This window comes from Prenolepis imparis, unplaced genomic scaffold, assembly GCF_030444845.1.
Source record: "Prenolepis imparis isolate NDT839.2.m4 unplaced genomic scaffold, iyPreImpa1.0 SCAF_2, whole genome shotgun sequence".
NCBI classification, from domain to species: Eukaryota; Metazoa; Arthropoda; class Insecta; order Hymenoptera; family Formicidae; genus Prenolepis; species Prenolepis imparis.
The window spans coordinates 12,882,043-12,909,667 of NW_028141160.1; the positions used below are offsets into that span (position 1 = coordinate 12,882,043).

A 27,625-nucleotide genomic window follows, 5' to 3' on the forward strand; every position below is an offset into this window, starting at 1 on the left:
GACCTATTTAGCCGAAAGTCTTCATGAGAAACGCGCAGGAAGCATACAAGAAATATATATATTATATTATTATATAAATATATACGAGATATAATTGCTAGAGTAAACCTTGCAGTTATGCGAATGTTGCATTGTCTATCTGTTTGTTCCAGATACAGATCCAGATGTATTATTGTATCCGATGGAGTATTATATATCAAAATATATAATATATATCTATATATATGTATCTATGTATATATATATGTATATATATACGCACGTGTGTTAAGCTCCCCGTTTTCCTTATTTTTCTAATAACTTGAATGTGATTTCAATATATATATATATATTATGTTTAACAATTTTATTTTTTACCTGAAAGCAGATTGCGCTACTATATACCGTTGAAAAATAACGGTTACATATACTTTTCTAAAACTAATAAAATATTATTCTTCAAGTCCCCAATTCTTATTGATCAACGCAATAATATAATAAAGAACGTTTACCTCTGTGTATGGTACATCAAACCCGCATTCAATTTCACCAATTAAAGAATAAATTGATATAATTTACAGAGAGAGAGATCACACACGTTCCCGGAATTCTCGACGATTTTGTATATGGCGGATGGGGGGGGGGGATTAGGGAAGAGCGCTAACTATGTCCCTAGACATGTACATGGAACTATTTAGCCACATCCGGTAGGTAAACATTCGCAGTTTTGATTCTGTTCCATGCTAAACATTCGCAAAGAAAATTAATTAAAGATTCCAGCTTCTTTACTTAAATTTTTTATATACAAAATTAATGATTTTATTTTACAAGAATTGTTTTATTTACTACAATATCTCTACAAAAGTCAAAATCCATATTTTCGTACTTTTCATTTAGCACGGACATGAACCAATCAACTGTTTTATCATCGAAAAGTGACTATATAGTTCCAGGCGGTGTAAAATTGATAGAAGGCGCTAATATACGAAAAAGAGAAAAAAACGTCAACACCCCTCTCACCTCACAGTCTTCTCACTCCTCTCCTCTCAGGCAGACCTAAACAAAACTAATTGTCGAGTGTCACGTTCGCACGAAAAAATATTTTTAAAACTATATTCAACATAAATTTTTTAAATCAAATTATATACATAAGTAAGTATATTGCAATATGTAAGAGTTATGAAACATTCAATTATTCTGAAAAAACTCTGTTGTTTTTAGAATAATATAACTTTTCACTTTTAATTATATATGTGCAACTTTATGCTTAGCTAAATGTATAACAGATCATTTCATTCAGATTAATAATTGTATTAATATTTTTAATTACATTGAGGTTATGGACAATTTTCTATATAGATTATAAACATTATAAAATTATACAAAATATGCGCGATAGATACTTTTTCTTTGCTTCAAAATTTAATAATCATGTAATCAAATAATATAAGATAGATTATATACCGTGTATTTAATTCAAATACACTTTTATTAGGATCTAAAGCTTGTCTGAATATTTACCTTTACTTTTATTGTATATAAGAAACACGCTACATATATAAACAAATTTTTTTACAGTATACAGTATAAATGCCAAGTGTTAAGGATGAATCAGAGGCAGAAGGAGAGGAGATGTCTCATGACAGTAATGAAAGTAACCAGAGTTCTGCATCATGTGACAGTAGCGCAGAACACACCGACAGTGATGATTCTTCGGAAATGGACGAGGATGAATGTGAAAGGAGACGCAATGAATGTATGGATAACTTATTAGATTTGGAAAGACAGTTTACACTTCTCAAGGAACAGTAAGTGTATTCCATATATTTAGCATATTATTTATCATTGTATAATCTATACATCTTTTTAATTTAAATTTATATAGAATATATTCATGAAAATTCTTGGCGAAATAGGAGAAATTTTTTTATTGTCTAGTAATATAAACATTATAAATACATAGAAGATTTTATTAAGGATACAGAAAAAGTTAATATAATATTACAGTTTTTAATTATGAAATTATAATTATTAATTGTTGATATTATATATCATATTCATATACATATATGAATATGTATATATATAAGCAATATATTAAAGTTCTAAAAAGTACAATAGAAACATTTATTTTACTGTTGTCTATTTCAGGTTGTATAGAGAAAGAATTACACAAGTAGATTCAAAACTTGGAGAAGTTCGTGTCGGAAAATCTGAGGAATATCTAATACCATTAGAGCGACTAAGAGAAAATATGAAAACAAAAACAGAAGTAGCTGGAATATTGAAACAGTACAGATTGCAAAACATTCAGAATAAATTCGAAGCAGAGGAGCAGGCTGCTTTGCAAAATTTTGAAAGTGAAAAAGGATTGATCTGGGATTATATTCATAATGATCTTCAAGAAAAGATTCGCCGTCTAGAGGAAGATAGGAACAATGTGGACATACATGCGGACTTATGGCTTAATACGACTGGCAGAAGACGCAGAAACCATTCGGAAAGAAGACGAGCTGTTTCCGTTGCAGGTCCTTACATCGTTTACATGCTCAATGATGCAGACATATTAGAAGATTGGGCATTAATAAAGAAAAGCTTAAGTAGTTGGAAAACGGAGATAATGTAAGTTTTATTTTTATTTTACGTGCATTAAAGAAAATACTCGACAGTAACGTCATGCGTCCATCTTTGATATGAATAGAGATTTCGTCCAGTGTGGTTGGTTTGAAATCAGACAAACAATTTTCATTGGTGACGTTTATTGCGCGTCTAATGTTTGTACAGTGTGCCTTGAAAGAAAAATGAAGGTAGTTACATTTATTTTAAGAAACATCTCGCTGGTTTTAACTAAACGAGAACTGGTCTCTTAAAATAGAAAAAAATTTGCCAAAATAAAATATCAAATTTATCGATATACGTACTTCTGTAATAATTCAAGAAAATTATTTATACATGACTATACCGTCGACAAGAGCAAAGTTGTAGCTCAGAAAAAAATAGACGTACATTAATTTTATTTAATAAAACAAATTATATATTACTGAGATTATATATCAATGAGCAATTGTATTAATTCATACATTGCCAAAAATAATCAATTAATAAATTTTTATATTCAATATGTGTTTAATGTCTGTTAGTCTATTTTCTAAGCTTTGTTCTTCTAAACTTTTTTTCTAATTTGCTTTCTTTTATATTTTCCTCATTTAAGGTCTATATCTGTTGTTTTTCCTACAATCAAGTATATTTTATCAATCATTTATCTTGCTTTCTCATATTTTTTTTTAATGATAGACGCTTTATTTTTTCAAAGATTTTACTAATTTACCTTTGATATTCTGTATCTGTAGAGAATTCTGAAGGTAAGGAAAAAGGAATAATTTTAAATGTAATTTTTATTTAGGCTATGTACAACACATACGTACAATACGTGACCCTTGCTTAAAACTATGTTACGCTCGTCCGGTATGCATTTCCACTTAATTTTTAACTTGTCCTCTCAACACAATGTGATTTCATGTGTGATTTTGAATGCACGAGCCTATACGTGCCCACGCGTGCCATATATCTTTATTCACTTTTATATGTGTACACGTGTGTGTATATATGTTCATGCATGTATGAGTGTGTAGTGTGTACGTGTAAGATATGTTACAAATTTTTTAGGAACATTTCTCGTGGAATGCCGCGAACGATAATAATAAGGTCGCAGCGAAACTACACGAAAACAATGCGCAGTCGTCTGCAGCTTCATCTTTGAGTCAATATATTGATTAAACAGTTATCGAAAAATGACACCAATATAGACGATTGTTGACTGGACAGATTCCGAATATTATTGAAAGGCGCCAGGGAGAAGTCGAACGCGAATCGCGTGTTAATCGTTTGTATTTCGTTTTTATTTGCATAAAAACTTTTGCACAGAAAGTTTTACACGATCTTCACGATAAATTGAAATAAATAAATTTATTTTATTGAATTTTTACACGTAAAAGTGCTTATTAGTATCTCGTAAAATTAAATATAAAATATTTCGTGAAATTAAATAAAATAATAACTAAAATATTTATATATTTTTTTTTTTTTTTTTTTTTTTTTTTTTTAAGTTATATAAAGCGCACATAATTTTTATACATAGAATGTAAATTAAATTAAATATAAAATTTTGATGAAGAGTTGGAAATATAAACGGTTAAAACGACGAAAGCTGCGATTCTGCTTTTACGGGAAAGCATCCGGACGATGAACGATCGTAATAATTAACCGACTTGCGGCAACAGAGTGAATAATAATGCTCGTTTGACAACCGTCTCATTGACAATCCAATTTTCATACATGATCTGCTACACGTTGTTTGTGATAATAATGTCGCAATTCTCGTTAATCATCTCAACGGCTGTGAATTATCCCGCGACATCAGGCAATATTTGCCTGATATTATTCGCCTGTCGATGCAATCGTATTGAATATTACGAGCACAACATTGTTACACAATATGATCCGTTAGCGATAATTACATATTTAATCTTGGATGTGTGAGTAAGATAAGGTGCAACCCCATCTTTTGCATGTTTTAACTCTCTTTAGCTAGCAGATAGTCAGTGACTTTATGACCTGTGCGTTTGTCAAATGCCTATACACTGATTTTGATATAATCAGTGATTTTACAGTGCAATTCAATTAATACTTTATTCATTCAGTTTTAAAAGAATCGTCGCGATGCCGACGATGTACTTTTAACATAACAAATGACGTTTGCGAAAGTAGCAATCTAGATGCTATGATGAGCAGAGAAGAGTTCATTTCTTCATCTAAATAATAATTCATAAATTCATTACGATCCGTTATTTCTGACGAATCTGGCACCGGATACTTTCTCAGTGTAAAATAAGTTTAAAGGCTGTTGCACACAAATTTACATAAATATATATAAGCGTACCGTACAATAGTGTCTCGACGAACATCGTCCAGCATAAAGTTCCGTCAAACAATATCGTAAACTTATGCTAAACCTATCCCATTGCTCGCGATACGCTGATATATATCACATCCCCATTTTAAGAATGACACGAATTAAAAAATATGAGCAATTCAATAATGTTGTTAGTTATTCTTATGTCACTTTTTATGATCACTTTCACTTATAACTTTTGTCTTTATCTCACACTTACGATACTTTCTAGATCGAATATACACTTACAGTTAGTGATTTACGTTTCATATGTTTTTTTTATACGTAATGCAAAACGCAAAATCACATCGTTTTGTGTCACTTTTGGAAGGGTGGTGAGACACATTCTTGTGTCGATTTGTGTGCAACGACGTCTAATCTATACGAAGGAGTGAGTTTTGGTAATACGATGGTCGCGATGGCAAACTCCCTGGCGCCCCTCAAATTTCAAACGCAAAAGCACTGTCAGATACCGCCGTCCAACCGCGCTCCGGTCTCTTCCGCCCCTTGTTATCCAAAATCGTGATCAACATAAGCACACAAATCAATGCCTAATATCATTCACTAAGGGTATGCTTACACTTTTAAAAGGACATTGAAAAATCGCATATGCTAGAGTATCTGCCGATTACACGCTCTCTATGTATCTATATCTTCGCCCTTATGTACAGTTCCGTCCTTTGTTCAACCCCCTTCCGCTTTCCCGTCGATTTAACGAAAGCGTGGCACGTATCGTTGTTAAGAGATTAACGAATTGTCGCGTGCAAGTGTGTTTAAATGTGCATTTGCGCGTCTTGTGACACGTTTTTTTTTTTTAACGAAAAGAATTAGAAAATAGAGACCGCTATACGTAGAAAATATACAGATCTTGCGACAAAGTTCTATGTTTTATACACGCCAATCGCAGAACTATCGCTATCCGCGTATCCAAAGTATGGATGAGTGTTTCAGACATCGCGTATTTTCTCTTGAATACTGTAAGAAAAGATTTTTCTCTTTTAATATTAAACAAAATTTTTTTTAATTTTCTGCGCTGTGTAAGAATCAAAATATAGATATAACGAATCATCTAGCTGAACTTTTAATTCTCACGGCAGCAGAGACATTTATATTTTCTTTTAACAAATTAAACAAATTAATAAATAATTAAAATTAATTTTAACGAAATACAACATTTTTAAAATTCTTTTTTTATTAATCAATTCTTGTATTTTTCTCATGTACTCTTATGATACAGATATTTCGAGTAATTTACGATACGAAGTTTTTCCTTTACATTGTAACATTAACAATTCATAAAAAATACATTAATCAAACACAAAATAATAAATTTCTCGAATTAAATTTTGCTACGATTTTGTTTAATTAAAATTATTATTACAAGAAAAGATCTGTCTCAAATTCGCGAGAGATTCAAGAAAAAATATACGATACTAGAAACAATCTGTACGTCTATCGTGATACATTCTGTGTCGCGATAATCACACGAGCAGTCATAGGCGAGAATTTAAATAAGTATGCCAATTGAAATTCTGCAACAATATTTCTTTCGCACAACGCAATCAACCGTTGCACTCTGAAACTCACATTTCGGATGCTGGAAATAAATGCAGCTATTTCATCATAGCGCTTAATCGAATTTAACGCCGCGCTTAATAATAATATTTAGCTTGCCCAAAACAATATATGTGACGAAATCCAAAACGTAATCGATGAGAGCTTTCACGCGCGTGTATTCGCAATTTATGCGAATCGAGCTCATTTGCTACAAAGCGAAATGCGAGGATGTGTCGCGAAATCAGGATGTCGATGCGATTAGCAGTAACGCAAATAGATCATCATCAGTGTTTCTGCTTTTACCTCTTGCCTTTTTCGTTTGCAAAACGGCGAAACGTCGATCGGGCTTTGTCGATCTCGTCACTCTTTACTCTTGTTTTTCTTCCCCCGTCGTCACAATCGATTCGATCATAAGTATGACATCAGATTCTTGACGAGATCCTTGAATCGCCCTCCCGCCTCCGTTTACAATTATGTTTGATATTGTAACATGGGTGCGGCCAGATTCGGGTGATGAGCTGTATTCATTCTCAGAGCCGAGATGCTCTTGTTGTACCATTCGTCCTCCGCTGACATTCCTGAAACGAAAAACACGTTTTTAGGCAAACCACGTATAATTTAAGGACCAATCGCCTAAGAGCCTGAATTGAATAGACCTGGCTCTTATTAATATCGTAAAAACAAATTTCTCTAGTACATAAAAAAAGTTATATTACAAAAATATAGATCATACTATTTAATTTTTTTATTTCATTCAATAATCACAAAAAATTAAAATTGTATCCATTATATTTTTAGAGGATTTGATAGATAAATTTATAGATTATATTTATTATTAATTCTGTCTTTTAATTTTATCAGATTAGCATAAAACTGACAAAAAAATTATGTTATGTTCAAAAGGAAAAAGCACGCGATATTAAATTTTTGCTTTGATTATAAAAATAGTTAGCTAATTAAAAGAAAATATTAACGATATTTTTAATTAATAAAATTCGTGAGGCTATTCTTTTAATTTAATAAATCGACATTGAATGTCCCTTGGAGCAGAGAATAGCGGATTTTTTTTCTCTCCCGAAAGAATTTCTAAGAGCGATTCGATTTAACGACTTTCCGCGGAGCTTTATCGAGTCTACTAATCGGTCAATTTGCTATCGCATTAAGATGTCAAGGAGAGAGGCGTTAAATCGTTAAGGAGAAGCGGCGAGATTGCAAGCGGAGCGGAGCGTAGAGCAATCGCTCACTCGCTCGCGCCGAGCAACCTCGAGAGGCAGGCAATTCGCGAATAGTCTTGATTCGATTTAAAAGCGATATTCCATCTCGCGCCGGAAATGGTGTAAGACGGCGCTGGGGGACGGAAATGGAGAGAGCGTCTTGGAGGCTGGCGGGCAGAGTTCTCTCGTGCCCGGGCGTCGGATTCGCGCCATTTCCGCTCCGGATTTTTGCGGAATCATTCGATAACGTCGGGTCAGCATCCGCGAAAACGGTGCAGAAAGTCGCCAAGAACCTGGACGAGAAAACAAAGCCCGAGCGAGGTCGAAGAAATCAGTTTAGGTCCGTTCCGCGTTCACGAAATCTTGCAGAAGAAGAATTGATATTGTGTGCAGTAGAAGGACAATAATCGTGTAGGGTCAATGAAGTTTATTGCAAGATAATGATAAATGTAACATCGTAAAATAGCGCGTCCAATGAAAAAATTAATAATTATTATAAAATTGTTACAGGTGACATAATTGTCACTTTATAGTATATTGGCTTTTTTTTTTAATTCTGACGTTTCTAATAATATCTGACTATCATAAATTTCTTTCTTTCTTCCCACAAAATTAGCTATTACTTAGAGTTAGAGCGCAAAATTATTTGTAAATGCAATTTTTTTTAAATTAGATTTTTTTATTTAAGATATTTTTGTATTCTAATTTAAGGCACTTAGAGTACTGCAAATATTGGCTATTGAGAACGATTTATGCAACAATGACGATCGATTTTCCGCGAAAAAGTAAAGTCGTACGGTTACCTTCAAATTCTGGAATTAAAGACATTTGCATGATCCTTGACCTAAATGAGAGCGCAACATGCGAACCATTCATGTCGCTTACTTTACGCACATGCTCGCATCTAAAGCACTGGCGTTGCATTATTTATGACTCACCCATTGCATCTTGTCGCATACCGGTGACGGCCGACATATTCGACGCTGAATGCGACATGGAGAACGGCTGGGTCATGCTCGGATAAGACGTCGTGCCCATCTGAAACACGACACGTCACGATCAATGACGTTGACAATTTGATCCATGATTTTGGAAATTGACGATCAGACGTTCGGATTTAGTCACAATTTTATCGCGTTCCTTGAAATACGCAATCCTTTTTAATCAGATAATATTAATGCCGTGTTAAAAATTTATTTGCATTTATTTTATTAGAACAATATAGACGCGTGATTTAAATGTTGCGTATAATTAATTACGTATAATTAATTTTCGCGGGCGTACAAATGAGTGAAAATGAATTCTTCGATATCAATGAAATTATAAAGTTATACGTGCACGGTTTGAGAGACTATTCTGGAACAACGGGAAGAAAGTAATGTGGTAATTAACGTGTATGAAACATAATTATCGGCTATAAGCCACTCTTACATCTCCACTCGCTGGCAAAAGGCAAACGCGGAATCGAATGTGATGAGGGGATATATGGTTTCATTATAAAAATTAAACGCATAATATATACGTTCGGAACTGATGGAAATTAATAATGCGGCGCGGTGTCTATTTCCTGACCGTAATCAATTTTCCAACGTGTTACGTGATCCTACGTAATATCACAATTATTAAGTGCAATCTGATGAAGATAGAAAGAAAAAAACTAGAATTTCTCTGAAGTATAAAGAAATTTGCAGATTATAAAGCGATAAAGAAAAACGTATTGTCTGTGATATTTTTTTCATCGATGCTTTTATTAATTTTATTATAAAGAGTAACTATTAATTATAAAAGAAATACCATTTATTTATTATATATAATGTTTATACGTGTGGGGCTGGTATATTATTGTTAAATATTTCAAAAATCCTGAAAAAATATTAGCTGCGCCAGAAAACTTTGTATATTATTTTCTTAGAATGAAGAGAATCTTTTCATTCACTGTGAGAGAAAGAAAAAGAAAAAAAGAAAAAAGAAAGAAAGAAAAAAAATCGCATTGGAGGTTCATAATTAATATGTCTTTTTTTTTTTTTAAAGAAACCGATAGACACGCTCGCGAATTATCGGCTCAATTAAAACGGTAGGCATTCGGTAATTCGGCCGACCCAACTAATCAGCCGAAATGCAATTTAGCTATATCGACCGATAGCGATGCGCCGGACATTTACGCTCAGGTGCACTCCAATTTAATACCTCGGTTAAAATCATTAACGAGAAACGCATCGAATTCATTCGCAATATGTGGACCTCCAAAAGCGACCAAATCTACTGTTGTGTCGAAATTCTTAGGTAAAATTTATCGATATAATTTTTTTTCAAATAAGAGATCACGATCTACTTTTAAAATAGAAATATCTATCCATTTATCGCAATATTTTCACACTGCTTCTCTAACATGACTAATCGCACGTTAAAAAGCGAACACATCTCGGTGAAAAATGCTCAAAATAAAATGTTCTTTCCCAATTACCTCAATTCGGGCACAATTATTAAATTTGAAAGATTTTAATCTTTTTAGTTTCGTTTACACTAAATTAATAAGATTCGAAGTAACTGCGCAAGATAAGAGTAAGATATACATAATATCTTAGAAGAGCATATCTTTTGTAACTCTCTTTTCTTATATCATTTTGTTTACTATTAATTTGTTTATATTATTTACTTGCCATTATCGAGGGTGTATCTTCGCGTTGAGTGTATTGGTGAGCGTGCAAAGCGGCGGGTATCGATAATAATGAAATTTCGGAAGCGTCCTGCGCGTCGTAAGGGAGCCTCACCTGGGGATAACGATTTATGCCATTTATGCTGTTGTGAGGATGGGGGTAGGGTTGATAACCTCTGCTAGCACCAGGATAGATATTCCTCATCATGGCACCTTGGCAGGCGGGAATTGGTGTCAAAGCCTTCTGCAGTTGCTTCTCCTGCTTCCGGTATTTCGCTCTTCTGTTCTGGAACCAGACCTACGCAGAAACAAAATTGCATAAGCGAACAGGTGCAACCGTATATGCATTAACAATATTTAAATGATTAGTGCAATTAACTATCTTAATTTCTCTGTACGTGTATTATTATTGTTTCGACTATTAGATTCTAGCTGTATATTATTATAATAATTATTTTAATTGATCTAAATCCAATTAATACCTTTTATGAGACAGATGGAGAGAGAATTCGACAAGTTTTGCATTACAAATAATTTTATATTACACAAACAATTAATTGAATATATATATATATATATTGAAGTTACGGTTTTATTTTATTTTTTTCAATATAGTTCAAAAATATTATTTATACGTTTGAAATCGCTCCGAAGCAACTCGAACCTATACATAAACTGCTCTGGAGAGCGCTTCATCAATATATATCCATCTAGAATCGAAGCGGAAGCACATCAAGGTTCGATTCGATTCCATGCTTTACAAATTATGAACTCATTTCACTCTAAAGTCACTTCTCTTTCTTTCTAAAAATATTAGTTTTATAGATTTTCGCGAGATTTAAAACATTAAAGAATTCAAACATTAAAATCCACAAGCTCAATATATATAACATATAATATATATAATATATATTGTATATATATTAAGCTTGCAGATTTTTTTAAATATTTAAATTCTTTAATATTTTTAATCTGGCGAAAATATAAATATATAATATATATTATATACATATATATAAGTTTATAAAAATAATTATTATGTGTTTAGAGATATATTCAATACTTATTTACAATATGTTTGTAAGAAAATAGCAACCAAGAAATGAACAAGGTGATGTACAAGCACACGCGAATGCTTAAGGATTAACTTTAGCACAAGTGAGTTAACAATAGTCTTGCGATCCAAAAATACCATGGATCTCTTGGGCCGAAAAGCAGCCCTCTTTTTTCTCTTACCTCTTGAACCGATCCTAAGTTTATCCCCGGCAACCCAGGGTGGTTTACCTATCGCCATTTTGCATCGGGCAATTTCCATTGTTTCGCGGGATTAGTAAACCCATATTGGGGCTTGCCTGAGCCGCCACCGGCGACTCACCCCGGCATCCACTGGCGCACGTTTCCGCACCCCGGCCCACTACCTCTCCCTCTCTTGGCTCCTCATCCACCCCCGTAACTTCCAACAATCTCCACCCTCGCGCCCTACCCTACCACCCAACCAACCGACCCCTCTTTTCAACGGCCCCCGCCAGAAAGAGAAAAGCCTGCGGCTTCTCGTCCCGGGTCGGGGTTGTTTCCACCCTTACCGGTGACGTCACCGGCGCCACCCGATTGGCCGCTGCCGCGGCGGTGACGTCACACCGGGCTCGCTCATTGGCCAACACGTTTTATCGACATTTCTACTGTGCACCCTCTCTCATCGCCGCAGAAGTGGGTGACATGAACCGGGGTGGCTCGAACCGGATCTGTTCTCTCTCAAACTCTCACCCTCTCTGTTCCTCTTTCTCCTCCCCTTCCCTTTCTACCTCTTTCTCTTTCTCTGTTATTCTCCCATACTCTCCGCATCCTTCTGCCTTACTCACTTCCCAGCTCTATCACTCTTTGTGTGGAAGCATGGCGTTTCCGAAGAGTGTCTTGTAAAATATCCGCAGCAATGTTCTTGTATCAACCCGAGTTTCCCTTGTACGCAGGGGAAAAATCACTACTATCTTCTCAAAAAATAGATGAATTTTTATTATAAGAATCAAATAGTCTCATCTTTGTTCAATGTTTTTCAAAATTAACAGTTTTGCTCATTTTTGTAATTTTAATCTCGATTATTTCACTACTTGGCTGACATGCTCCAAATTTAAAAAGAAAAAGGAAATTAAAAAAGAAATTCACACACACTCACAAACGTGCAATACAGATGTATATATACACACAAACTATATAAATTAAATCTAACTTTTCTTAAAATATGTGTCTTTATAATTTTATTAATATTTAATTAATATTGAATTCTCTCTCGCCACTTTTGAGTATTGTCTTTTTAGTATTCCTTGATTTTTGTGTGTGTATATGTTTAATTTAATCGATTTATTACTTAATTTATAATGAAAAAATTTATAACGAATGTTGCATTTGTTGAAGTATACAAATTAAATAATCAGAAGAAAAAAAATTAGAAAATAAGAATATTTCGAGAAATATATTATTTATAATTATTTTTATTTTACACACTGTTTCTTCTAAAAATATTTAAAATCAGAAATTGGTTTGTTTAATTAATTCGAACATTTTTTTAAACGATTTATATCAGCCAACAAAAAGTTTATTTTAGCTTGAAATACAAGAAAGAATTTTATAACTATTTTAATTAATCATCTCTCTCAGTTAATTAAAAAGTAATTCTGATGCTAATTTATTAATTAACCTAGTAACATAGCATCAAGCGGCAGCCTGGCGCGATAAAGGTCGTCACCTACGTCAAGATCTATCTCGCGTTAATTCACGTTGAAGAGATCAACACCTACGCAAGAAATTAATAGTTTATTAGCAGTAGGGTTATTTCCGTAATGATCTTTCTATTATAATACATCATTATGTCTCTTGATAGTATGCTTAGTCTTCATACAAATATTAACTTGCAAATTTCATATATATGTTAAAAAGAACGTAACAGAAGTATTTGTAGGAAAATTTATTTTATATACACCCACACACAAAATACATATTTAAAAAAATATGTCGATAGAAAAACTAATTTATATTTTATTAAATTTGTTTAATTGTTAATTAAACTATAAATAAATATACAGGACTCGATGGTATTGAGTGGCAAACAAGTTTAGACAAGTAATTTTAGAGTTACAATTGGATTTTAGATTATCTTAGATTTTACTTACAATTAGATTGTCGAATTAATTGGAATCGAAGGTCACAAGTTCAACGAATCAATTTCGATTTATATTAAATGTTGTAAGATTGTTTAGAGAAATAATTTGTAATTTAATTATTTAATAATTATGTATTTACAGGTGCATTTTATAGAATTAAAAATCGTCAAAATTAATTCGATAGGTAGGAACCATTAGTTCGATAAGTAAATGTATCCAGAATTATTGCTAAAAAATGCTCAAAATTTATAAAAGTTATAAAAAAAATATTAGTAATAAATTCATATATATTTTAATGATAAACGATCTTGCATAGGAAATTACAACGAATGAAGTTTCTGCAGTAGAAACATCTAGACACGCCGAGCGGAGTAATGGAATCTTATTTAGATTAAGTTCTTGCCGCGAAATTGGCTAGAATCCGGGATTACTTAGTTGAGAGAGACAGAGAGTACTCGATTCGGATATGAAATATTATAGAGAATCGGTGCGATTATCGGAACAATAATAATCGGAATATTAATTCTGAAATGAATGAATCTAGATCTACGTTAAAAAGGATCGTTGAGGAAATTCCACAATCGTTAGATTACAGCGAAAATTATAGAAATTACCGAGATACTTCTCTTTTTTAATGATATTACATACGAATAAAGTGAAAGAAATATTCGCGGTGACGGGAACGATACACGGTTTCAAAGGCAAAGCCACATTTGAAGACTCTTAACAAAGGGCTTGATTAACATTTTCATGGCGAGCATGCATCGTTCTAACTCACATGTATGGAAATCGCGGAACGTGCGAGAGGCAAGTCGCATAATCAATCTCATCCGCATTGGAATTCTCACCGCGGGCCGATTTGCAATTGCATAAAACACACTCAGCTTTCGAATAATCTGGCATTACCAGATATGTACCACGTATACTAGTCGAAGCTGCTAATTCTAAATATATAGAAAATATAGCACATTAAATATGTAGAAAAAAATAAAATATCGTTAAAATAAAATTATCAATTGAAACGTGGTGCTATTTTAAGAGCGTATATGTATATACGTTCTAAAAATATATAGAAATATGTAGAATATCGAATAACATTGCAAATAATTTTAAAAAACTAATAAATGTATTCAGTACATTTTACATAATTAAATCGTGCATTTCGAAAGTAAATCAAATTTGAAAGCTCGTTAAATCACCCGAGGCATGAATTGAAATTAATGCGAAACCTATTTTAACGAGATTTTCAAAGTTGGATTTGTATCCGTCAGATATACAAACAGAGTTCGATTGATTATCTTTTGGACCTGACATTTTCGCAAGGACGGTTTTCCAAAAATTCCCAATAAGAACTCGATTCCCATATTTGCCGCTCCCCTGGTATTTTTTCGTGTACGTGCTTGTATTTCCGTCGTATATATGCAAATAACATTGTCGACGCTTCGTTTAACTTGATGCCGCGTGTTTCCCTAAAATCTAAAACGGGACGTATCTTCACTATCGAGAATACTGTTACGAATAGACATCTATACGTATATATACATATAGAGAATTGGCGAAAACTGTAGGTAGATTAGTTTGAAATTCGCAGTCGATTTTTGTTATAACGAAAATAACAAAACGCAAATTGATGATTTTTTTAGCCAGAAATGTTCGGAAGCACTTTTTGCGAGAGACAAAAGGAAACAACTATACATTATTTAATTATTAAAGTAAAATTTACTTTAAACGTATAAATTTTAATTTAACGACGAATTATATTTTGGGTTTTTTTAATTGCTAAGTCAGATATCCAATATATCTCTCGATATCTTCGTTAAATCGTCATTAATTCGAAACTTTCGACAGGGCTTCGTTTATCAGCCAATGTACATCCTACATACGCATTTACGGACGGGTAGAATAGGTTGCCCGAAGAGAGAGATTCGGTAAAAGGATGATTCCTTTTATTTTGCCTCTTCTCTAGAAGAGCTTTTCCAGAACATACTTGCGTGCTCGCGTCCCTTAAGGCGCGCACTCTGCAAGAACTGGAAAGCTAAGAGTTCGTAATTCAATAACTGCTATCTCCCTCTCTCTTTCTCTCTATCTATCTATCCATCTATCTACCCATCTCCTCCTTTTCCACGTTCACTCATAGAGAAAGATAGAGGGAAAGAAAATGAAGTAGAAGAGAGATGGCTATTCCACGGGGAACGCGGCTCAAAATGTCTGCTACTTTGAGGACCGCCACCGAGAAAACTATCCTCCCTTGTATGCCTGAGAGAATACTGCACTCTGATAGCTAACCCACATACTAGCTCGAGAAAATGTGATACACGGGTAATGGCTTTCTCGTGAAAGAAAAAGAAGACAAGAGCGCGTAAGACCTGTTAATATAATGATATACTGCTTGCGTATCCATTTCGCAAGTTGTGGACATGACAACGTACAATTAAATGTAGTTATATGCACAATACCTACACAAAACCAACTCGAAAATCCAACTATCTAGTCTATTTAAAGAGAAACATTGCAAGTAAAATTCTCTTCTGACTCTTTATATCAATATAATCACTATCTATTCTTCTTACAAAAAATTAAATTACTAGGTCAAAACATATAGTAAATTTTAAAATTAAGTATAAATTATAATTAATCAAAAATTATAGTTAATTTATATATAGAAATACATTCAAATGTAAATGCCTTACAGATAAGAGGTAATGAATACATTATTTCTTTTAAATTTACATTTTTATGTATCTTCTTGTATTTAAAGAATAATAGTTTTTGCTTAAAGTTACTTACAGTATTTTTAAACCGAGAAGTTCAATTTAGATTGCCTAATACAAAAATTAAAATAATGAGAAAGTTATCTACATACATTGATAAGCTCAATAAATATTTTCGAATGCGCATCGTAATTGTAATTATATTTATAAATTATTATATTTATATAAAAACCGCGAAAAAATCAAAGAACAGAACACTTGCCAGCGATTTTTTTGCTACTCTCATAAATTTTCTTGTTTCCTGTCAGATAGGAAGCCGATTTTCTCATAAAACGCTCGACAGGTAGGTAGGCTTCGATCGGAAGTCGAATCGAAGTAAAAAGGTCGAATGAAAACTCGGCTAACTCAATATCGCGGAGCTCGGGGTTTCTCCTTTCTTTTTCCTCGGCATAATGGAATTTCTTGTGCAATGATTCGAGAATTATTCTCTTACCACGGGGTATTACTCGTTTTTTTACTATTATTATCATTATCGTCATAAATACTTTCGCGATTCTTGCGCATATATTATATCCGCGACTTTGACGATGAAATACATCGAAACACCTTTTTCGCGTTTGTAATTTTTTTTATATTTTCTAATATAAAAACTCCAATTTTCTAATAAAAATTTTGTTAAAATAAAATTTAGTTTAAAACTAATAACAAATATATATACAGTTTTGCTATCAATTCACTATCTATCTATAGATATATATATAATTATCAATATCTACCTATAGAAAAATTTTAAATTAAAAGTAGAAATAATTTAATGTTTAATGCAACTATATAACTATTCTATTTTCATTTGTAATTATCAAGCAATCATGGAAAACATTCACTTCGCCCGACCAAGTGTTTTGCTTTACCTTTCTATTAAATTTATTTGCATGCTTGTGTACGTATACGTAGCAGTACATTACATCTTCCTACCAAGTTTCCTACAAACCTCACTCGAAATGACATAAATGGACGGAAACGATCCTACACAAGGTGTACCGTGTTTCGCCTGGAAAACGCTCATTCAAGGTGCACTAATTCGCGTTTGCGCGTTTAGAGAAATTGCAAATCGCGTAACGTTTGCGTCATCATCAGGGGTGAATCTATGTAGAAACTTATACAATCTCCTCAGGAAATCTTACAGAAAGATCTCTATCCTTGGTTAAAAGTGTAGTTTAACTATATTTCCAATTATTTTAAATATATACATATAGTAATTCTAAAAAATATATTACATATGATATCATAATTTATCAAGAATGTTGATAATTAAAAGTTGAGAAAATTGCATATTAAGCACTAACGTATATTATGTGTGCAAAGTATATAGAAGAATGTAAAAAAGGATCTTTTGAGAGAGTGACAATTAGTAGCTCTAGATATACTGAAAAGATTTACGTTTATATATCGTTAAACTTAGCGTAGTATTGCATATTATATGAAAAAAGAATTACGACGCCAACGCATCTTGAGAGCAAAATTCATCTTTTTTTTTTTTTTTGACGAGAGACCATCAATCGAGCAACGTCGTAGATGTAGAAGTCGTTCCTTTAAAAGCTCCCGCGCTAGTCACGGCATTCTGTTTCCTCAAAGATAGCGACACGGGCCGTGGAGGCGGCAAGGACGAGAGAGAAATAGACGGCGAACGAGGGTGGCAAAGTTGAGATGAGTTGGGCGCGCAGGGGGTTGGGTGACGCTGTACCGGAGGCTGCCATTATATCTGAGCCGCCATTTTAAATTGAATTTTCTCCACCCTAGATAGATCTGAAACGTCTCAGGCTTGCCGGGCTCGCTATTCCTTCCACTACGAGACGAGGGCGAGATGGCGCCGGGGCGTCGGGGAGGAAGATGGGAAGAACGTCGGGAGAGACAAGGGGCCCCCCTTTCTTACGCCGCCGCCATCCTACCTTTTTCTTCCACCGAGAACCCCTGTTTTGCGACGGATACCTTCCTAAACCCAAACCGGCCCCACGATTCCTCCAGGGGACGACGAAATTTTCCTTCACCCCTCGCGTTCGCGTAGAAAACGCTAGGAGGGTGTTCTTGAATTTTCGCGCTGATATTTATGGTTCATCGATATCGTTTTATATGAAATAGATAGGTATTGAAATTAATTTATAATTGAACGTTACTATATTAATCATTTTTTAATTCTATTCTGCGAGATTAATTAAAATTTGAACTAATTCTGTTTTAATGTTTCAGTCAAAAATATGATTACTGAATTACAATCCATTGTATCTTTTTGTAATGCACCGATAATAATTAACCGATTATTAATATAATCATTAACACACTCTGTATTCTTTACGTAATTAGATAAATTATACAAAGCGTTTAACATTTGATAAAATATCGTGAAAAAAATTTACAGAATTTTATTTATTCAGAAGTTTCTTTATTAAAGTATGCAGAAAGAAAAAAATTCAGAAACAAATGCGAAATAAAATGGATAGTTTAAAGCCTAATTTAATGCGGTGTAAGAAATCAATAGAGTACAGGTACACATTTTGGCTTCAAAAACACGAAAGTTTCCTCACGCGAGGTGAAGCTGCCGTTTGCTTGAGAGTAACCGAGATGCACAAAATCCGCGAGCGTTAATTACAGTGCGCGCTTTGCAGATTACAGGTAATTGGCCGATTCTGGGGCGGCCGCGCGCCGGAAAACCAGCGACTGGAAATGACATTTAAAACTGCGAGCCTCTCTCTCTCTTTCTCTCCCTATATCTCTCGTGTTTGAGGTCGGAACGAACACAGGACCATCCGCCGCGTGGGTTGTGCACCTCCTCGCAGCGGACACTTTGTGCATCGGTTATAACCGGCGAGCGACGAGCGCAAACCGCGTTTTACTTGGCATCGCAGTTTAACAGGGTTAAGTCGCGGCGGTTCCCGGGCTTTTAACTCAAACAACACCCCGTTGCATTATATATCAAAAGAGCGCAACGCACCGGCGACTGTTTTAATATGTACCGCTCGCTCGCTCGGAATTCGGGACCAACCCCGACGTCTCCTCTTTCCTCTTCCCTCCGCACCCTGGTCCCGCTTACCTCTTTCTCTCTCATTACCAAATCCTCTACCCTTAATGTCATCACAAACCGCACCACTGTCGTAGAACTCACGTTTCCATGTCGAAGAAATTAAAATTTTAATTACTATAATTTTCTATGAATTATAATTTTTTTTTTATTCGTAGGAATTTATGCTATTACGTATAGAATAAAAAATAGCAATTTGTAGTGTATATTTTTAAACGCTTCGCGCGATATCAGTAAAGTGAAAAATCAAATCTATCTCAAAAGTCGAGAGAGAAACCAATGTACTAAAAAAAAAAATATTCTCTCGTTCAACGTTCAACGTTTGACGTAAACTCTTCGAGATTTATTGAAAAAAGTATGTTGAAACCCGTCTCCGTCCCCTCTGATCAATTCCACGACCCTCAAAGAATATAGGGTGTCTTGGACCGACATTTGCGCGCGTAATTTCATTTTGTCACCCCACATGCATCTTTGATTCAATTACACAGTGAGTCACAGTCAAAAAGATAGACGAGAGATAAGTATGCCTACAAGCTTTTCGGCATCGTCAACACGAAACATAATCTTAATAGTAGACTGTTAAAAATATATTTTCGCACTCAAACAACCGGTCACTCAACAAAATACTGAAGAAAAAAGTGTGCCAAAAGAGACATGTTAAATTATTCACAAGAGTATAAAAAAATAGATACTTTGTGTTGTAAACAATGTCCAAAAACCAATTAATTCTCGCGCGACTTAATGACAATGTGAAGAGAGAGAGAGATATGAATTGTCCTCGCATTATTAATTAAAAAAAATTGCTTAAACTTTGATCAAAAACTGATGTACTATTTAAATTTTAAATTTTCTTGTAAAATATACGCAGGTAGAACGATAAATTATAATTATTATTGATCTAATTAACCGTCTATGCTTTCCATTCGAAACATCGAATCGAAAAAAAAAATCGTTTGTTTTTCTCTTAACTCCGAAGAGCAGCACACTCACCTGAATTCTGGCCTCGTTCAATTTGGTGGTCCTCGCCAATTCCTCCCTGCAGTATATGTCCGGATAATGAGATTTTGCAAACGCCGATTCCAATTCTGCCAGCTGCTCCTGCGAAACAATTGGAAAGCCGTGGTAAAGGCCGATTTGAACTACCCGGCAGGAAATTTCGACGCGATACGAAAGATTGGGGCTAATCGAAATGTTATTATCGATCATAGGATTCAATGTTTCTCTGCGGGAACATACATTCGTAAGAAATTTCGCTGATGAAAAAAATACTGAAGAAAAAAAGGTGCTATTAATGAAAAACGTGACATGTTGAACTACTCGCAAGACTATAAAAGGTAGGCATATTTTACAGATTCTTTCGATGTACCAACCTGTGTAAAGGTAGTCCTGTGTCGCCGTCGAGCTGGTGTTGGACAACTAGCTGTTGTAGGTGTGTGACCGATGTGAGGACTAGAGGCGCAGGGGTCAGGTTTTAATTTTTTAAAAGCGCCTTCTACTCCTGAAAAAAAGAAGAAATAAAATATTTAACATTTGTACAAAATTAATCATTTAATAAGATTTACCCAATATAGACTACATGTTAAAAAACTGGCATTTTCGCATTTGTCTCATATTAAACTGGGATAATGTTTGCCTATACAGTCGATATGACGATAGATAAATTTCAATTTTATTAACATTGCATTAGTCATCAACATTGCATAGTTGTATTGTGTAAGAGTGTATAATTACTTCATAATTTCATAAATTAAATTATTCGCCGATTGCGCTTGAAATTATTTTAATGGCATATTAATGTGTATGTTGTGGCCATCAAATAATATATTAAGTAGCAAAATTGTATGTCGAACAAATGACATAATATAACAATGTATTAAATTGTTATATGGTAAATTTTATCTATATTTAAAAGATAATCTCGCTAAATGATTCATTTTGCGTAACGCAGAATACGATTGGCTTTTTCAAAAGAGCAACTTGTGCATTTTTTTCTCTTTAAGCAATTACGATAGCAAAAAATAAAATCAAGAATCATGCAAAACGAAGAACTCTCCCGCAAATTCGTAAACAAACTTTATATAATTCCGCGGAATATTTCAATGACCACCTACTTCGAGGAGAGGTACCTCTCGTGAAAGCGCGACACGTCGAAACTCTTTTCCGCGACTAAACCGAGTTACGTGAGAATTTTCCCAGGCCAACGCGATAAACAAACTCTGTTAACGATACTCGGTCATAAACGTTTCGCGCGCGGTCAACACCCTCTGAGGATTGGTGTACATATGTATTGTTCATCCGTTAGACGATGAAAGAGTCGGACAGGAACGAACCGAAACTCGATTTCCCGTATCGCTTTCATCCCCGGAAAATTCGATATTCCATGGAAGGCGCGCGATCCGTCGTACTTTCGACCTCGAACGCGACAAGGTCCACGGCCGTCGTCGTCGTCGACGTCGTCGTCTTGGTTGTCGACGCGGCGTCTAGGCACCGGCTTTATGAACGAACGTAGGTACCTACCGGGGTCGCACGGTCCCGGGGTAAGCGTGGCGAGCGAAGTCCCTCGCACTATGCTAACTTGGTTAGGGCGTTAATGACCTAATCATGTTACATGCTGATTCAATGTTCAAGGATGAATGCTGTCCACTTTACATACCTTGCCCGGTTACCCGGTGAACGAGGAAACTCGGTCAAGTTCAGCGAAGAAGGCGAAGGGCCCTGGCGAGGCCGCTCCTTTCGCTCATTTTTTTTCTGACTTTATTATTACGCTATTTTTTTCTATCATTCATGTTAATCTTTTTTTTGTCCAAAAATTTTTTTCTCGAAGCATTTTAATTTTGGAGAAATTTTCGTCGAGTTTTTATTAAGTTTATGTTTTGAGAACACGTATCATTTTTTTATTTCGGAATACAAGTGTATTCCGAATCAAATATGTATAGAATTTATTATTTTGTTTCGAAATTGTTCTAACGCAAGGAAATGGAGAGAGATAGGAATTTAAAAAATAAGAGATTAAAAAGGATTTGACATTCAATCATATATATAATTACGTGCAATTAAATTCTAAAAGTTGTGATAACGCGAACTGGAAGGAATACTTTGTTCCATTAAAAGTATATTCCATTTTAACGCAACAAAAAGCTCGTCCTAATTTTTTGTACATGAGTATAGATTGAAACGAGATTTTCATAAATGATACGAAATGAAATTAATGTCTCATAAAAGGTATCGGCAAAAAAGTGTTTTCCACGATCTTTATGATGTCGAAATGAATTTTTCCCATTAATTCACGATATATGACAATGGGATATCGACCCATTTACGCAATGTATGATTCTTTTGTATAGTACGTAAAATATTGTTATAAACATTCTTCACAACTATTATTCGAGAGGCACACACACAAACTTATAAATATTGATTTTATAATTTAATTATAAGGAAGCAAAAAGTTTATTACTGGATTGTAAATTTAGATTCGTGAAATATATTTGTGCATTGCTGTTTCAATTTGTTCGGGATTTGAATCCGTTTTTTATGCAATTACAGAGTTTTTCGATTGCAGAAAATAGGAAAAAAAAAAATTACGGTTGTCGGTTTTACATCTTTGATGTAAAAATCTGCTGAAAAATTATATCCTTGCAAACTATATTTGTTAAAACGAATACACTATAAAACCAAATATAAACATTTATCAAAAGGATGAAATATTATTACAATCAGATAAAATTATCTTACTGTAATATAATTGCTGTTTGTAGTCATAAACTAGCATTACGTAAAATATACATATATTATTGAAAAATTCTTTTAAAAATGGTTTTCTGTGAGTAACAAAAATCCAAATTAAAAAAAAGAAGTATATTTTAATAATATTTTATTTAACGATAAAAAAGAGATATATATATAGACAGTTATAAAAATTTCTTTATATTATATTTGCTTCGTATATTGCATTAAAAGTTATACTATTTTACAAACAGCATTACTTTTTACAGTGCTACTGGGTATTAGATATAAAACAATTTTTTCTCAATAAAAAACAATTTTTGGAAAATAGACCTCTCTTTCTTTCTCTCTTATAATTTTCTTTTAAACGAGATTAAAGTAATAATATATTATCCTCTACAATCAGAAATCTCTCTGCACACATTTTAAGGCTCCTGGCTTCTTTCCGACCATGTCGAAATCGTGACGTCAGAGGCGAGAAAACACACGCTAAAATTTCTTAGATGCCATTTCGAAATAAAAAAATATTTCGATGAAACAGCACTTCAGATGGCTTTAGCACACTCTTAAAAAACCCCGAAAACTATCCTTTCCCCTTTATAATCAATCAACAGCTGTAAAATGTAATATTATGAAGCCCAGTCCGTCTGGTCTTTGCACATGCGCAGTCATTCCGCATGTCAAAGTCTGATATCTCGATCATTTTACAGATGTTGATTGATTATAAAGGGAAAAGGATAGTTTTCGGGGATTTTTAAGAGTGTGCTAAAGCCATCTGAAGTGCTGTTTAATCGAAATATCTTTTCATTAAAAAATGGCATCTAAGAATTTTCAGCGTGTGCTTTCTCGCCTCTGACGTCACAATCCAATATGGCCGCGGTGAGCACCCAGGAGCCTTAATAAAATTTACAGATAATAGAAAATATAAAAGGCGAGACGTTTAGTTATAGAAAATCAAATATTCCAGACTTGGCAAGTCATTTTTCGATTTTTAAAACAGTTCAGAATTAATTTTTCCTCCAAGTTGATCAAAAGAGCTGCAAATAAAGAATAATTCAATTTTTCCGCAATTTACATCGCGTATATCGTATAAACTACAATACAGTATAATATCGCACGGAATAAATTCATAGAACCGGAGATGAGCAAAGCGGAGCAACGACAATAAAATGTCGGCAAAACTGTACGACCCGTGCAGCCGTTCGCAGCCGAGTTAACCCTTTGTTAGATGAAGTTACAAGCTGTTCGCCGACAAGCTCGATGAGCGACACTCGAGAAAAGCTCGGAGAAAGGAGCGCTGGTGCGAGGGGCATATTGTGGCGCCGGCGACGAACATCTGCCCCCGCAGATTTCCGGCGCACTCAGGGGGCAGAGGGGTAATTAGCGGTGATTTTAACGAGGTGACACGCGCGACGAATGACACGATTTACAGGATTACTGGTAATGCGATGGCCTTCTCTCGACCTACAGCTGCCATCCGTCGGCATCTGCTGTCACATTAAAACGCATTATCGGTCCAGCGGAAAGTGATACTACGCGTTTCCACGATTCGATACAATGCCAATTTGTTTCTTCTCACAATAAATCGCGAGAAATTATTGAGATTCTTATCGATATGGCAATATAGCTCTCATCTACAAGTCTATTTGTCAACGTTTCTCAGTTTCTGCACGTGTCATTTGCAGATAGATATTAAAAAGCTAACGTAAGTAGTAAAAGTAAACGTAATCTGCGATTAATATTGTATCGTCACATATCACAGTAAGCTACTGAATTGCACACGTTTCTTAAAAAAGCGACACGCAATTTTAAATTGTTAAAATATTTTAAAAATGGCAACTGATAATCTTCTTCGAAATATTTGAGATCATGCTTTGAGAATCCACCTTGCAGACAAATAGAGAGAAGAGAGAAAGATATCACACAAAAATTAATTCAAGTTATCAACAAGTGTAAATTTCTCTTCGTGAAAAGTCTTAAGCCTTTGAAAGACCAGATAAACAAAAAACTTCATTTATTTTCACAATTACTTTAAATATTAGTTTTATAAATTCAAATTTAATTATCAAAACATTTAATTCTGAAAATTGGAAAATAGCTGTAAATTACGACTTTCATCGACACATTTTCTCCATGAGAATTATCATAGATAATTAAAATACTTGGTCTCGAAATTTTATACTGCTAAGAATTATTATATTGTCGCGATATTGTCAGAGTATAATCAGAGTGTGTAAGGCGAACACGCGGAACAAATTTATTTTTCTCTACGAGTGCAGTTGGAGGCTGAGGACGTTACGGGTCACTCAACAAGAGCGGAACGCGCCTTTTAAGGAGGATACGGGAACCGCGCGCGCAGAAGACCGTCGCTCGAGTACTTTTAATACCCGGGAGAACGCGCGAGGGGGTTAACGACATTAATTTTTCCCTCCACCGCCGTCCTGTCCTCGTTTTATTCCGTTATCTCTTTTTCCCTCGTCGCGAAGCGGCCCGACGCTGTCGGATTATCATTTGCATGAGAATCCCGCGGTAGTCTCATTTCGTTTCCGGAAACCCTGACCTTGAAGGGTACGACGGAATGCTGAATATCGTGATTTGCAAATCGGTGCCACCGCGTGAAATTCACATTCACGGATATAATAAGATCGAAAAAATTATAACGACTGTCTTGTTACGACAGACCTGTTGAACCTTGTCAAGTGTCAAACTTCTTGCTTAGAAATGAAGACACATTAAGAATTCAGTGTAAATTTCAGTACATTTCAATTAATAATTCAGTAAACAATTTACAGAATCAATGCAAACAAATCTTGTTAAAAATTTTTGTTTCTTTAACGATATAAAAAATTTAATAAATTAAAATGAGACGAAGTTTATTTCGCGTTTTATTCTAAATTAACAATGCAATCGCGTAAAGTGTTTCTAATTAATTCAAGTCCAGTATAATTTATACGTAGGTATGTATTTTTATAAGGAGTAACTATCATCTCTGCATGTGTTTTGGAACGGTGCAATGATTAAACGCTTTGACGTTTCGAGTGCGTGAAACACGCGTTATGAAATAGGAGTCGTGATACAATAACTAAAATGAGAGGGAATGAGAGAGATGAGTCCTTTCATTCGATCCCGATCCCGAGTCTTTCGACTCGTCAAAATCGTGCGCGAGAGACTCGTCACTCGTTCAAGCTACGTCCGACGTTTCAAGCCCACCCCATTAGTGCACCCTCGGTGCTAAGCTCTCTTAAGCCCTACTAGCACATAATAATAGTCCGTGGAACAGGTACCACCATATGTCTGGCCCACCCGATCCATTGTCAACACTCCGGGCTGATCGCGTCGCCAGCGTGAACGCGTGCTCGGGGCTCAACAAGCGGAAAATACGTCTATCTCGAGATAGCACGATGCCCATTTTTCTCGACGATGTAAAAACGCGACACTTTAAAAGTTACAAAAGTGTATCAGATTACAGAACACCCAAAATATAACGTGTTATCATATTTTTTTATAGAAAATTGTGTTTTATAGTAAATTGGCAAAAAAGACACCGAAATAATAAAACAGATGTCGAAATAATTCACTTCTTTCAAGTATTATAAAATCATTAATTTTCATTATTAAAATTAATTACGAAATATATATTTGTGTTTAAACTTAATAAAAAAAAAGATAGTCGTACCAGCCAATAGAGTAATTTATATAATTTTATATAATACAATATATAATTCAATAAATATGCTTATGTAAAACAAATCATTTCCAGTTTAGTTCTCGCGTATCAATACGAAAGAAAGCAGACAATACACACATTCTAATCTTTTCCAGTTGAAGTAATAATCGCTTACTTAAATAAGACCAGGAATTTATTTCTCTAAATTTCACTATAAAATTTTATTTGCAATAGAACATATATTCTAACGAATGTGCTTATGTAAAATTATAAAAATTATTACTGATATTTTTAGTTTAGTTCTCGCATTAATAAAAAAAAACAACACATTTTAATCTTTCCAATTAAAGTAATAATTGCGTACTTAAATAAGGCAGGAATTTATTTCTCTGTTAATACGAAATAATAATGTAGGATGAACGGAAGCATTCAATCATTGGCAAAGCTCGAAAAATGGTACTCACCGACAGTCGTGGTGGCCCCGACGCTGCTTCTGCCAGGAGTCGCGGCGGACGTCGGCGGGCTCGCCTCCAGGCCCTGATGTACCCCGTACAGACCGAAATCCTGCTCATTCGAGCTGGCGCTGCTACACTTCCTCTTCTCTTGATTGTGATTCAGGTGGAAGCTGTCGTTCTCGACCAGACCGACGCCGAGCAGACCCAGATTCGGCCTGAGCTCGTCCATCAACTTGTTCTGGCCGCAATTGGCGGCGGCTGCCGCGGAGAAGTTGAGTTGTCGGCTGAAGATCGCGGGGAATATGTTGAATTGCTGGTGATCGAGGCTAAGGGCAGTCGTCGGCAGGGACGAACCGCCACCGCCGCCACCGCCGCCTCCGCCGCCTCCGCCGCCGACGGAGGTACCGACGCCGCCCGCACCGGGACCCCCGGTACCTCCGGACAAATCGTTAGCCAGGGTGATGCCGGGGTGACCTGG

General features: G+C 34.8%; 2 protein-coding genes across 8 annotated transcripts; one reads left to right on the top strand and one right to left on the bottom strand.

Moving 5' to 3' along the window:
- Positions 1-387: 387 nt before the first annotated feature.
- On the top strand, positions 388-18,416 carry Brms1 (breast cancer metastasis-suppressor 1-like protein). Of its 4 annotated transcripts, none has more exons than XM_083055817.1 (5): positions 388-686; positions 877-1,131; positions 1,558-1,787; positions 2,131-2,601; positions 18,028-18,416. In XM_083055817.1, exons 3-5 carry the CDS (start codon positions 1,570-1,572, stop codon positions 18,218-18,220), a joined length of 882 nt encoding a protein of 293 aa, XP_082911943.1. In that variant the 5' UTR covers positions 388-686; positions 877-1,131; positions 1,558-1,569; the 3' UTR covers positions 18,221-18,416. The 4 variants fall into 4 exon arrangements, with proteins under 4 accessions (XP_082911943.1, XP_082911949.1, XP_082911966.1 ...); XM_083055823.1 differs by lacking the exon at positions 18,028-18,416 and adding an exon at positions 2,681-3,035 and having other exon boundaries at positions 396-686; XM_083055840.1 differs by having other exon boundaries at positions 603-686; positions 18,024-18,163.
- LOC145946261 (homeobox protein unc-42) lies at positions 3,280-27,621 on the bottom strand. 4 transcript variants are annotated; one of them, XM_083055800.1, is made up of 6 exons: positions 27,157-27,492; positions 20,670-20,797; positions 20,290-20,397; positions 10,362-10,655; positions 8,640-8,739; positions 3,280-7,065 (listed from the first exon to the last, which is right to left on the bottom strand). In XM_083055800.1, the coding sequence occupies exons 1-6, from the start codon at positions 27,374-27,376 to the stop codon at positions 6,959-6,961; spliced, it is 957 nt and encodes a 318-aa protein (XP_082911926.1). In that variant the 5' UTR covers positions 27,377-27,492; the 3' UTR covers positions 3,280-6,958. The 4 variants fall into 4 exon arrangements, with proteins under 4 accessions (XP_082911926.1, XP_082911931.1, XP_082911930.1 ...); XM_083055805.1 differs by having other exon boundaries at positions 3,284-7,065; positions 10,473-10,655; XM_083055804.1 differs by lacking the exon at positions 3,280-7,065 and adding an exon at positions 7,099-7,994 and having other exon boundaries at positions 10,473-10,655.
- Between the last annotated feature and the right edge of the window lie 4 nt (positions 27,622-27,625).